The following is a 12681-nucleotide window of genomic DNA, read 5'->3' on the forward strand; positions in this document are numbered from 1 at the left end:
GGATTCATAGAGAGGAGGGGATTCATAGAGAGGAGGGGATTCATAGAGAGGAGGGGATTCATAGAGAGGAGGGGATTCATAGAGAGGGGATTCATAGAGAGGATGGGATTCATAGAGAGGAGGGGATTCATAGAGAGGAGGGGGATTCATAGAGAGGAGGGGATTCATAGAGAGGGGATTCATAGAGAGGATGGGATTCATAGAGAGGAGGGGATTCATAGAGAGGAGGGGATTCATAGAGAGGAGGGGATTCATAGAGAGGAGGAGGAGGGGATTCATAGAGAGGAGGGGATTCATAGAGAGGGGATTCATAGAGAGGAGGAGGAGGAGGAGGATTCATAGAGAGGGGATTCATAGAGAGGATGGGATTCATAGAGAGGAGGGGATTCATAGAGAGGAGGGGATTCATAGAGAGGGGATTCATAGAGAGGATGGGATTCATAGAGAGGAGGGGATTCATAGAGAGGAGGGGATTCATAGAGAGGAGGGGGATTCATAGAGAGGAGGGGATTCATAGAGAGGAGGGGGATTCATAGAGAGGATGGGATTCATAGAGAGGAGGGGATTCATAGAGAGGAGGGGATTCATAGAGAGGAGGAGGAGGGGATTCATAGAGAGGAGGGGATTCATAGAGAGGGGATTCATAGAGAGGAGGAGGAGGAGGAGGATTCATAGAGAGGGGATTCATAGAGAGGATGGGATTCATAGAGAGGAGGGGATTCATAGAGAGGAGGGGATTCATAGAGAGGGGATTCATAGAGAGGATGGGATTCATAGAGAGGAGGGGATTCATAGAGAGGAGGGGATTCATAGAGAGGAGGGGGATTCATAGAGAGGAGGGGATTCATAGAGAGGAGGGGGATTCATAGAGAGGAGGGGATTCATAGAGAGGAGGGGGATTCATAGAGAGGAGGGGATTCATAGAGAGGAGGGGATTCATAGAGAGGGGATTCATAGAGAGGATGGGATTCATAGAGAGGATGGGATTCATAGAGAGGAGGGGATTCATAGAGAGGAGGGGATTCATAGAGAGGAGGAGGATTCATAGAGAGGAGGGGATTCATAGAGAGGAGGGGGATTCATAGAGAGGAGGGGATTCATAGAGAGGAGGGGGATTCATAGAGAGGAGGGGATTCATAGAGAGGAGGGGGATTCATAGAGAGGAGGGGATTCATAGAGAGGAGGGGATTCATAGAGAGGGGATTCATAGAGAGGATGGGATTCATAGAGAGGATGGGATTCATAGAGAGGATGGGATTCATAGAGAGGATGGGATTCATAGAGAGGATGGGATTCATAGAGAGGAGGGGATTCATAGAGAGGAGGGGGATTCATAGAGAGGAGGGGATTCATAGAGAGGAGGGGATTCATAGAGAGGAGGGGATTCATAGAGAGGGGATTCATAGAGAGGATGGGATTCATAGAGAGGAGGGGATTCATAGAGAGGAGGGGGATTCATAGAGAGGAGGGGATTCATAGAGAGGGGATTCATAGAGAGGATGGGATTCATAGAGAGGAGGGGATTCATAGAGAGGGGATTCATAGAGAGGATGGGATTCATAGAGAGGAGGGGATTCATAGAGAGGAGGGGATTCATAGAGAGGAGGGGATTCATAGAGAGGAGGAGGAGGGGATTCATAGAGAGGAGGGGATTCATAGAGAGGGGATTCATAGAGAGGAGGAGGAGGAGGAGGATTCATAGAGAGGGGATTCATAGAGAGGATGGGATTCATAGAGAGGAGGAGGAGGATTCATAGAGAGGAGGGGATTCATAGAGAGGGGATTCATAGAGAGGATGGGATTCATAGAGAGGAGGGGATTCATAGAGAGGGGATTCATAGAGAGGATGGGATTCATAGAGAGGAGGGGATTCATAGAGAGGAGGGGATTCATAGAGAGGAGGGGATTCATAGAGAGGGGATTCATAGAGAGGAGGAGGAGGAGGAGGATTCATAGAGAGGGGATTCATAGAGAGGATGGGATTCATAGAGAGGAGGGGATTCATAGAGAGGAGGGGATTCATAGAGAGGGGATTCATAGAGAGGAGGGGATTCATAGAGAGGAGGGGATTCATAGAGAGGGGATTCATAGAGAGGATGGGATTCATAGAGAGGAGGGGATTCATAGAGAGGGGATTCATAGAGAGGATGGGATTCATAGAGAGGAGGGGATTCATAGAGAGGAGGGGGATTCATAGAGAGGAGGGGATTCATAGAGAGGGGATTCATAGAGAGGAGGAGGAGGAGGAGGATTCATAGAGAGGGGATTCATAGAGAGGATGGGATTCATAGAGAGGATGGGATTCATAGAGAGGAGGGGATTCATAGAGAGGAGGACAGGCAGTCTGAGGTGTTGGGGTGCAGTCTGGACAGGAAGGCTGAGGTAGTGGGGTGCAGTCTGGACGGGAAGGCTGAGGTGTTGGGGTGCAGTCTGGACGGGAATACTGAGGTGTTGGGGTGCAGCCTGGACGGGGAGGGTGTGGTGTTGGGGTGCAGTTAGGACGGGGAGGCTGTGGTGTTGGGGTGCAGTCTGGACGTGGAGGCTGAGGTGGTGGGGTGCAGTCTGGACGGGGAGGCTGTGGTGTTGGGGTGCAGTCTGGACGGGGAGGCTGAGGTGTTGGGGTGCAGTCTGGACGGGGAGGCTGAGGTGTTGGGGTGCAGTCTGGATGGGGAGGCTGAGGTGTTGGGGTGCAGTCTGGATGGGGAGGCTGAGGTGTTGGGGTGCAGTCTGGACGGGGAGGCTGAGGTGTTGGGGTGCAGTTAGGACGGGGAGGCTGAGGTGTTGGGGTGCAGTCTGGACAGGTAGGCTGTGGTGGTGGGATGCAGTCTGGACGGGAAGGCTGAGGTGTTGGGGTGCAGTCTGGACGGGTAGGCTGAGGTGTTGGGGTGCAGTCTGGACGGGAATACTGAGGTGTTGGGGTGCAGCCTGGACGGGGAGGCTGTGGTGGTGGGGTGCAGTCTGGACGGGGAGGCTGTGGTGGTGGGGTGCAGCCTGGACGGGGAGGCTGTGGTGGTGGGGTGCAGCCTGGACGGGGAGGCTGTGGTGGTCTATCCTCTAGACTGGGAGAGGATACACATTATTCTGATGATCTCTTGCAGAGCTGATGGGCCCTGTTGCCTGTGCTATATCATGATTTCATTATACTATGCTTCTGCCATGCTATACAGCAATAAACATTTATAGAGGTAAAAGATAACAGCTGTCTGAAATAAGTAACATTTTTCAGATGTGTGTATCCGCTCTGTTTGGAGTAACTGGGCTCAGTTATCATTCCCTGCTTGTACATAACTCTGGACTGAATGCTGGGGAGGTGCATCTGGTGATGGGACGCCCCCCTGCTCTCCCTTCTCTGTGCCTGACTGCAGTGACACTGACAGTTACACACTCAGCCTCAATGAACGCAGGGTGCTGCAGCATATTTAGCTGAAGTTCAAACTGGAGAGACACACTAGCTAGCGGCTTTTCAATAGGGCAGTAAACCCCTCCCCCCCACCCTTAACTGTGAGCTTGTTCGATTAAAGGGCAGGTGAACTGGAAAGACGAGTAATAATAGGATCCCTGATTGAATACAGCATCTCAAAGGGTTTTATAAATTACGCAAAACACACAGAGAAAAATCTAATGTGTAAGTGAGCTGTACCAGGGAGAGAGTTTAGAGGAAGCAGAGCAGTACCCTGTGAAATAGTGTCGTTCAGCCTCTGCTGCAGCTCTGAACGTGTGAGTGCCCCCTGGTGGAGGCTGACTGTCTCTTCTCTCCCAGGTGCTGTCGCTGGGTGCCGATGTGCTCCCGGAGTACAAGCTGCAGGCTCCCCGGATCCACAAGTGGACCATCCTGCACTACAGCCCCTTCAAGGCAGTGTGGGACTGGCTGATCCTGCTGCTGGTGATCTACACAGCGGTGTTCACACCCTACTCAGCAGCCTTCCTTCTCAACGAGCAGGAGGAGGAGCTGCGCCGGCGCTGTGGCTACACCTGCAACCCGCTCAACGTGGTGGACCTCATCGTGGACATCATGTTCATCATCGACATCCTCATCAACTTCCGCACCACCTACGTGAACATCCACGACGAGGTGGTGAGCCAGCCCGGCCGCATCGCCGTGCACTACTTCAAGGGCTGGTTCCTGATCGACATCGTGGCAGCCATCCCCTTCGACCTGCTCATCTTCCGCTCCGGCTCCGATGAGGTGCACTGCTGTCTGTCTGTCTGTCTGTCTGTGTCTGTCTGTCTGTGTCTATCTTTCTGCCTGTCTGTCTGTCTGCATCTCTGTCTGTCTGTCTGTCTGTCTGTCTGTCTGCTTAGGACCCTGTCCTTAGCTCAGGTGATGTGGGTTACCCAGTTCTACCAAAGGGTAACAAATAAGGCAGGTTCTGCACACAAAACCTACAGTAGATGTTCTATATAGAATATAATAGAGAAGGTATAGCGCTGGGAATATGAAGAATAGAGACAGTGTATTGGGAAGGTACAGGACAGGGGAGAGGTAGCACCAGAGAGATGCAGCACCAGGGAGATGCAGCACCAGAGAGATGCAGCACCAGAGAGATGCAGCACCAGGGAGATGCAGCACCAGGGAGATGCAGCACCAGGGAGATGCAGCACCAGGGATATGCAGCACCAGGGAGATGCAGCACCAGGGAGATGCAGCACCAGGGAGATGCAGCACCAGGGAGATGCAGCACCAGGATTGGGATCAGGAGTCAGGCCCTCATTCTGACATAGTAATAGACTGGCACGCAGACACCACTCTGCTGTTATGGAAACTGTGGAACCAGCTGGATATCCCTGGCACTCCCTCACAGCCCTCTGGGAAAGGAACACATAGAGCCCTAGCATGAGATACTGTGCTGAAAGGGTTACTGCCGAGTAATACCTACTGAAGCACTACCGCTGTGCCACTCTACAAATACACTCTTATACTGAGCTCTGTGCTGCATCTACAAATACACCCTTATACTGAGCTCTGTGCTGCGACTCTACAAATACACCCTTATACTGAGCTCTGTGCTGCATCTACAAATACACCCTTATACTGAGCTCTGTGCCACTCTACAAATACACCCTTATACTGAGCTCTGTGCCACTCTACAAATACACCCTTATACTGAGCTCTGTGCCACTCTACAAATACACCCTTATACTGAGCTCTGTGCCACTCTACAAATACACCCTTATACTGAGCTCTGTGCCACTCTACAAATACACCCTTATACTGAGCTCTGTGCCACTCTACAAATACACCCTTATACTGAGCTCTGTGCCACTCTACAAATACACCCTTATACTGAGCTCTGTGCTGCGACTCTACAAATACACCCTTATACTGAGCTCTGTGCCACTCTACAAATACACCCTTATACTGAGCTCTGTGCTGCATCTACAAATACACCCTTATACTGAGCTCTGTGCTGCGACTCTACAAATACACCCTTATACTGAGCTCTGTGCCACTCTACAAATACACCCTTAAACTGAGCTCTGTGCCACTCTACAAATACACCCTTATACTGAGCTCTGTGCCACTCTACAAATACACCCTTATACTGAGCTCTGTGCTGCATCTACAAATACACCCTTATACTGAGCTCTGTGCCACTCTACAAATACACCCTTATACTGAGCTCTGTGTCACTCTACAAATACACCCTTATACTGAGCTCTGTGCTGCGTAATCCACTATCTCCAGTCCGCTAACAGGGATTTGTGTTCACCAGCTATTGGTATTCCTTCTTGCAGCGATTCCTTTGAAAAGATGAGTTGAGGATAGCATCAGATGAGAAGCTAGCTGGTTTCATTTTGTGCAGATCAATGGAACGTGGAGCTGCCTGCTCTGTATCAGCTCCGATCTGCAGAGACGAGGGCACACGGGCAGCCGGGGAGGCAGATAAGATCCAGCCTCCTGTCAGAGCTGCCTCAATGTTATCAGCCTCCCCTGACTGACAGAACCCCACACAGCACACAGCGTTCCGCTCAGGACTCAGACTCTGGTGTCATAAACAAAAAGTATTGCTGAGAACAAGCATTCAAACACACTGTATAACAGACCATCCCTTTCTGTTTTTACAATGTCAGTTAGCTACACATGAGCACATGGCCTCTAAGAGAAGCATAATGATGGCAGATATAACTCCTTCATTAACACTTACAGGTTCTCAATATATTCTGAAACCCCGCCCCTTGTGTCCCCCCAGACCACCACTCTGATTGGCCTCCTGAAGACGGCTCGGCTGCTGCGATTGGTGCGTGTGGCGCGGAAGCTGGACCGCTACTCCGAGTACGGCGCGGCAGTGCTCTTCCTGCTCATGTGCACCTTCGCCCTCATCGCACACTGGCTCGCCTGCATCTGGTACGCCATCGGCAACGTGGAGCGCCCTTACATGGTGCACAAGATCGGCTGGCTGGACGGGCTGGCCGACCAGATCGGAAAACCCTACAACGATAGCAACGCCTCCTCCGGCCCCTCCATCAAGGACAAGTATGTGACTGCGCTCTACTTCACCTTCAGCAGCCTGACCAGCGTGGGCTTCGGGAACGTCTCCCCCAACACCAACTCCGAGAAGATCTTCTCCATCTGCGTCATGCTCATCGGCTGTAAGTTTGGGATTCATGATGAGCAGCATGGAGGAGATATGCTGGGGGTGGTAGTCTTAAGCATACCACATTGTTTAGAGCTATCTAGAAGCTCAGTCATCTACAATCTCTCAGAGTATAGGAATCATGGTTGTGTATTACAGCATGGTAAAATCACAGTGAAAGCATGGTGTTCATGTGTCTCTGTGCTGTTGGTGTTTTTGCATGCTGTTAGTGTCACTATAAAGTGTCAGTATTAATTGCCAGTGTAACCCCCTGACAGACTGCTTCTCCCCCCAGCCCTGATGTACGCCAGTATCTTTGGTAACGTCTCTGCCATTATCCAGCGGCTGTACTCGGGCACAGCGCGCTACCACACTCAGATGCTGCGGGTGAAGGAGTTCATCCGCTTCCACCAGATCCCCAGCTCCCTGCGGCAGAGACTGGAGGAGTACTTCCAGCACGCCTGGTCCTATACCAACGGCATCGACATGAACGCGGTGAGTCCCGGGTTCAGCGAGGGCACAGCGAGGGCAAAGCATGGGCACAGCGAGGGCACAGCATGGGCACAGCGAGGGCACAGCGAGGGCAAAGCGAGGGCAAAGCATGGGCACAGCGAGGGCACAGCGAGGGCACAGCGAGGGCACAGCATTGGCACAACGAGGATACAGCGAGGGCACAGCATAGGCACAGCGAGGGCACAGCGAGGGCACAGCATAAGCACAGAGAGGGCACAGCATAAGCACAGAGAGGGCACAGCATAAGCACAGCGAGGGCACAGCGAGGGCACAGCATAGGCACAGCGAGGGCACAGCATAAGCACAGCGAGGGCACAGCGAGGGCACAGCATAAGCACAGCGAGGATACAGCCAGGGCACAGTGAGAGCACAGCGAGGGCACACCAAGGACACAGCGAGGGCACAGCGAGGGCACATCATGGGCACAGCATGGGCACAGCATGGGCACAACGAGGATACAGCCAGGGCACAGCGAGAGCACAGCGAGGGCACAGCAAGGACACAGTGAGGGCAGAGCGAGGGCACAGCGAACACAACATGGTGGAACAGGGGTCACAGCACAGCACAGCCAGACAGGCAGGTACTGAGAGCACAGAGTGCTGGCATGGAGGTGATCAACCACAGCAGAGACACAAGCCTCACATGTCAAAAACCCAGAAGAACCAGACTAGTGGCTGGGTGTGACTGTGAGAGAGCCAGGACTGGCGGCTGGGTGTGACTGTGAGGGTGTGACTGTGAGAGAGCCAGGACTAGCGGCTGGGTGTGACTGTGAGAGAGCCAGGACTGGCGGCTGGGTGCGTCTGTGAGAGAGCCAGGAGCGAGGGGGTTGAACAGCAGGAGAGCAGCACTGGCACAGCAGCAGGGTGCCTGGGTCTGGTTTAGAATCTGGGTTTCAATGGTATGGAGGTGAAATTTAGTCCCATGTCGATGGATCACATGACTCCGGAGGACAGGTGTGTGTGTGTGTGTGTGTGTGTGAAGTACAGAGGGAGGGTGTTAACAATATAACCAGAAGCAGATCTCTGTACCGCTGCCCTTTCACTCGATTTCAATCCTGCTCTTGTTTTTCCCTGAGGGGTGATTTATTGACCCTTTTATCACAGAATACAAAAACAAACACGATGGAAACGTCTGTGATGCAGCAGGTGCGTCAGGGTTAGGGTTTTGATCTTAGAATATGAAAACTATTAACCAGCATTTCTTACACCTGCATGTTTATTGTTTAATATGTTTGCAATATAAACATTTTTTTTTATTTTTGCACGAATGCACTGTAATTGCTGAATTGGCTGGGGAGTATTCTGTGGATCCCAGCAGTAGAATTTGACACAATCAAAGTGCTGCAGTATAACAGTGTGCTTTATTGCACTGTCTGGAGCAACAGAGCTGTGGTTTTCCAGCTGAAATCTATTGTCAGGTTTGATCTGGGCTCTGAGTCTGTGTCAGTGCTGGGACAGACCCGCGTGACTCTCAGCTCTCAGGTCCAAACACAGGATACTTTTCAATACAGTCCACAAAACAGCCACAAAACAGCCAGGGTCCTTATTCTTGTGTGCGGAGCTGCAGGTCACGTGATGTAATCACCTTGGCTTGGGAGCTGGGTAATGTACAGCTGTTTCGCGTCACTCTATAGAAATAACTAGAATTCTGCTTCATAAAGTCGAATGAAACCTGCTGAATAATGTTACGTTAACATATTGAATTACACACCGCTTTGTAGTTTTTCATATGCTTAACAAAAAAACGGACAAAAATTGAAAAATGTGACATTTCAAAATCCAGCATGAAATACTGTCTACTATTAGGGCTTCCGGTAGACTTTTGTGACATAATTTTGTAGTTTCTTTGATTACACAATGTTAAATAAAAGATCTAAATTATTTTCATATAGGTTTTTTTTATAATTATGTCTCAATCCTAAAATTCTAGGTGATGCAACACTTGTGGCCATCGCTGCAGTGCGAAATGCTGGCTCCATGGACACAATTAAAAAACAACAGCAGCAATACAGCTCAATCCATAAACAGTGCAGTTACTCACCTGCTGGTAGAAAACATTGTGTTCAAGAGCTCTGGAGCATGCCATTGATGCAGCAGCCAGACTGGATGTGTTGTTAGGATAATGTGTAAAAGTGTGATAGCACAGAAGAGGCTTCTCTGATTGATTGTATTTTAATATTACTGTGATGTGTATTGAGCTGAGGACTCGTGTCTGATTGCCTTTGAACCAGCCCAGCGATGCCTCTCTATTAGCTGGCTAGCAGGCAGTGAAGCTGACAGCTCTGGTGCTAACCAGTGATGGTCTGGAAGATTAGACTTGTCTCAATACATTTATACTATTTCATTATTTGCCTAGTCTTGCAGCAGATTGCCAATATCATTTATTCTGTAGCAATCAAAACAGAATCATGGAAAGACTACTTCCTAGAAACAATTTTCTAACCACTAGACCACACTGCCTCCCTCCCAGTCTCTCATCTCTAACCACTAGACCACACTGCCTCCCTCCCAGTCCCTCATCTCTAACCACTAGACCACACTGCCTCCCTCCCAGTCCCTCATCTCTAACCACTAGACCACATTGCCTCCCTCCCAGTCTCTCATCTCTAACCACTAGACCACACTGCCTCCCTCCCAGTCCCTCATCTCTAACCACTAGACCACACTGCCTCCCTCCCAGTCCCTCAGCTCTAACCACTAGACCACATTGCCTCCCTCCCAGTCTCTCATCTCTAACCACTAGACCACACTGCCTCCCTCCCAGTCCCTCATCTCTAACCACTAGACCACATTGCCTCCCTCCCAGTCTCTCATCTCTAACCACTAGACCACACTGCCTCCCTCCCAGTCCCTCATCTCTAACCACTAGACCACACTGCCTCCCTCCCAGTCTCTCATCTCTAACCACTAGACCACACTGTCTCCCTCCCAGTCCCTCATCTCTAACCACTAGACCACACTGCCTCCCTCCCAGTCCCTCATCTCTAACCACTAGACCACATTGCCTCCCTCCCAGTCTCTCATCTCTAACCACTAGACCACACTGCCTCCCTCCCAGTCCCTCATCTCTAACCACTAGACCACACTGCCTCCCTCCCAGTCCCTCATCTCTAACCACTAGACCACACTGCCTCACTCCCAGTCTCTCATCTCTAACCACTAGACCACACTGCCTCCCTCCCAGTCCCTCATCTCTAACCACTAGACCACACTGCCTCCCTCCCAGTCTCTCATCTCTAACCACTAGACCACACTGCCTCCCTCCCAGTCCCTCAGCTCTAACCACTAGACCACATTGCCTCCCTCCCAGTCTCTCATCTCTAACCACTAGACCACACTGCCTCCCTCCCAGTCCCTCATCTCTAACCACTAGACCACACTGCCTCCCTCCCAGTCCCTCATCTCTAACCACTAGACCACACTGCCTCCTGTTCAGCATTTAATTTCACCAAAGCAGTGAAGTATTGTAACTTTTCTGCAGCCTAGCTGCCACCCGGAAGTTACAGTTGACTACTATGTCCACGAAGCAGCCCACAGAGGCAGGATTTGGGGTCTTTGCTTCTTGGCTGCTTGGCAGTTGTGAGCAGTTATAATTTCCAAGAGGAGCCTGTTTTGGTTACATATTTACAGTATAGTTACCTTTTACAGGAAAGAGTTAACTCTCTCTGTTTAAAGATGTAAATACTGACCTTCCCAACGCCATGAATCTGGCCTCCAGTCTTACAGTGAAATAAAAATACTGTTAAAACTACCAAATGGAGGCAAATGGAAAATCAAATAGCCCAGTCTGTCAATTCCATGTGAAGGAGTCTCATCACAGCTGCGGGGGCACAGCGTCCCACAGCAATCAGCCCGCTCAATAGCACGGGTAATTGGATGTGCAAATGGAGCAGGGGCAGGGATTTCAATATGATAAATCTCGGGACAAATCAGACCCCCAAACACATCTCCCTGAGGTTTGTGCAAGCATGTGATCCTGGGCTTCCCCCGTGTAGCTGTGGGGCAGTGAGTGGGGCTCCCCCCCCCAGTGCAGCTGCGGGGCAGTACGTAGGGCTCCCCCCCGTGTACCCTACTAACTGGCAGGGCTCATTCACCATTGTACAAGTTTCTCAGTGCTGCTGGTTTTGTTGGACAGCACAGTGCTTTGTGATGAGCCTCTCATGCATGGTGCTGTTGTGTTTAATGTCTATTCCGCTCTGTCCCAGTGTCTGTCTGTCTGTCCCAGTGTGTCTGTCTGTCTGTCCCACATCCCTGTCCCTCTCTGTCCCAGTGGCTGATGGCCTGTGTCCCTCTCTGTCCCAGTGGCTGATGGCCTATCTGTCCCTCTCTGTGTCTGCAGGTGTTGAAGGGTTTTCCTGAGTGTCTGCAGGCTGATATCTGTCTGCACCTGAACCGCACGCTGCTCCAGAACTGCAAGGCGTTCCGAGGGGCGAGTAAGGGCTGCCTGCGGGCGCTGGCCATGCGCTTCAAAACCACCCACGCCCCGCCGGGGGACACACTGGTGCACTACGGAGACGTGCTGACCGCCCTGTACTTCATCTCGCGCGGGTCCATCGAGATCCTGAGAGACGACGTGGTGGTGGCCATCCTGGGTGAGGGGCGGGACCATTCTTCTGTACCACCAATGAGAACGAGGCTTTCCTCTTCCTCGAAACTATAACTGACAGTGTGAACAGATAGGAATACAAGTGCATTTCACCTCAGTAACAATCAGCCAGGTGGGATATAAACCCCCATTCTCCCCCCTCCCCTCCAGGAAAGCATGACACTTTCGGGGAGCCCATCAGCCTGTACGCACGCCCTGGCAAGTCAAACTCAGACGTGCACGCGCTCACCTACTGCGACCTGCACAAGATCCACAGAGACGACCTGCTGGAGGTGCTGGACATGTACCCCGACTTCTCAGACAACTTCTGGAGCAGCCTGGAGATCACCTTCAACCTGAGAGATGTGAGTGGCTGGGGGGGAGCAGAGTGGGGAGTGTGGGGGGGAGCAGGGAGGGAGTGGGGGGGGAGCAGGGAGGGAGTGGAGGGGGGATCGGGGGGGAGCATGGGGGGGCTGATTGAGTTTTCAGGCCTTTGCCATTATGTTATATTTAAAAAAGACTATGGTTGTGATGAATTGGGCAGGTTACATTCACAGAATAAATGTGAAAGCACTTTTTAATAGACATGTTCGAGAGTTTTCAGACCGTGAATACATGAGAGGAGTTGCAGGTGCACATCACTAGATGGCGCTGCAAGCTGGAAAATAGCACAGCAGCTCTTAATAGAAGGTAAAGTGAATCTTGCGCTGCGTCTGCATTGCGGTTTGCAAGACCTGGTCTGGATGGAGCAGGAGTGACACGACAGAGACGGCTGTGTTACTGAAGCTCTCTTGTATCAGGCAGATCGAATTATCCACTCGCTGCCCAGTGAAGATTCGGACTGCGGGTACCGCCGGCCACGACGCAGGAGAAACTCTCTGCACAGACGTAACCGACCAGGTGAGTGACCTGCTAGCCTGCCAGGACTGAGGGATCTGTATGCATGCCCAGAGAATGTCTTAAGGAACAAATAACATGCTATCAACAAACAACGGACACTTTTTGATGT

The 12681-nt window shown here is 51.3% G+C and overlaps 1 protein-coding gene across 1 annotated transcript in view; it reads left to right on the plus strand.

The window, feature by feature from the left end:
* kcnh6a (potassium voltage-gated channel, subfamily H (eag-related), member 6a) overlaps positions 1-12681 on the plus strand; it is a 42553-nt gene that overhangs the window by 25784 nt on the left and 4088 nt on the right. Inside the window, exons 7-12 of the mRNA XM_034909339.2 lie at positions 3761-4186; positions 6192-6591; positions 6871-7070; positions 11427-11679; positions 11844-12037; positions 12473-12572. Coding sequence (XP_034765230.2) covers positions 3761-4186; positions 6192-6591; positions 6871-7070; positions 11427-11679; positions 11844-12037; positions 12473-12572 — 1573 coding nt within the window. The remainder of the gene's footprint in view (positions 1-3760; positions 4187-6191; positions 6592-6870; positions 7071-11426; positions 11680-11843; positions 12038-12472; positions 12573-12681) is intronic.

The sequence above is a fragment of the Acipenser ruthenus genome, chromosome 33 (genome assembly GCF_902713425.1).
Source record: "Acipenser ruthenus chromosome 33, fAciRut3.2 maternal haplotype, whole genome shotgun sequence".
NCBI lineage: Eukaryota > Metazoa > Chordata > Actinopteri > Acipenseriformes > Acipenseridae > Acipenser > Acipenser ruthenus.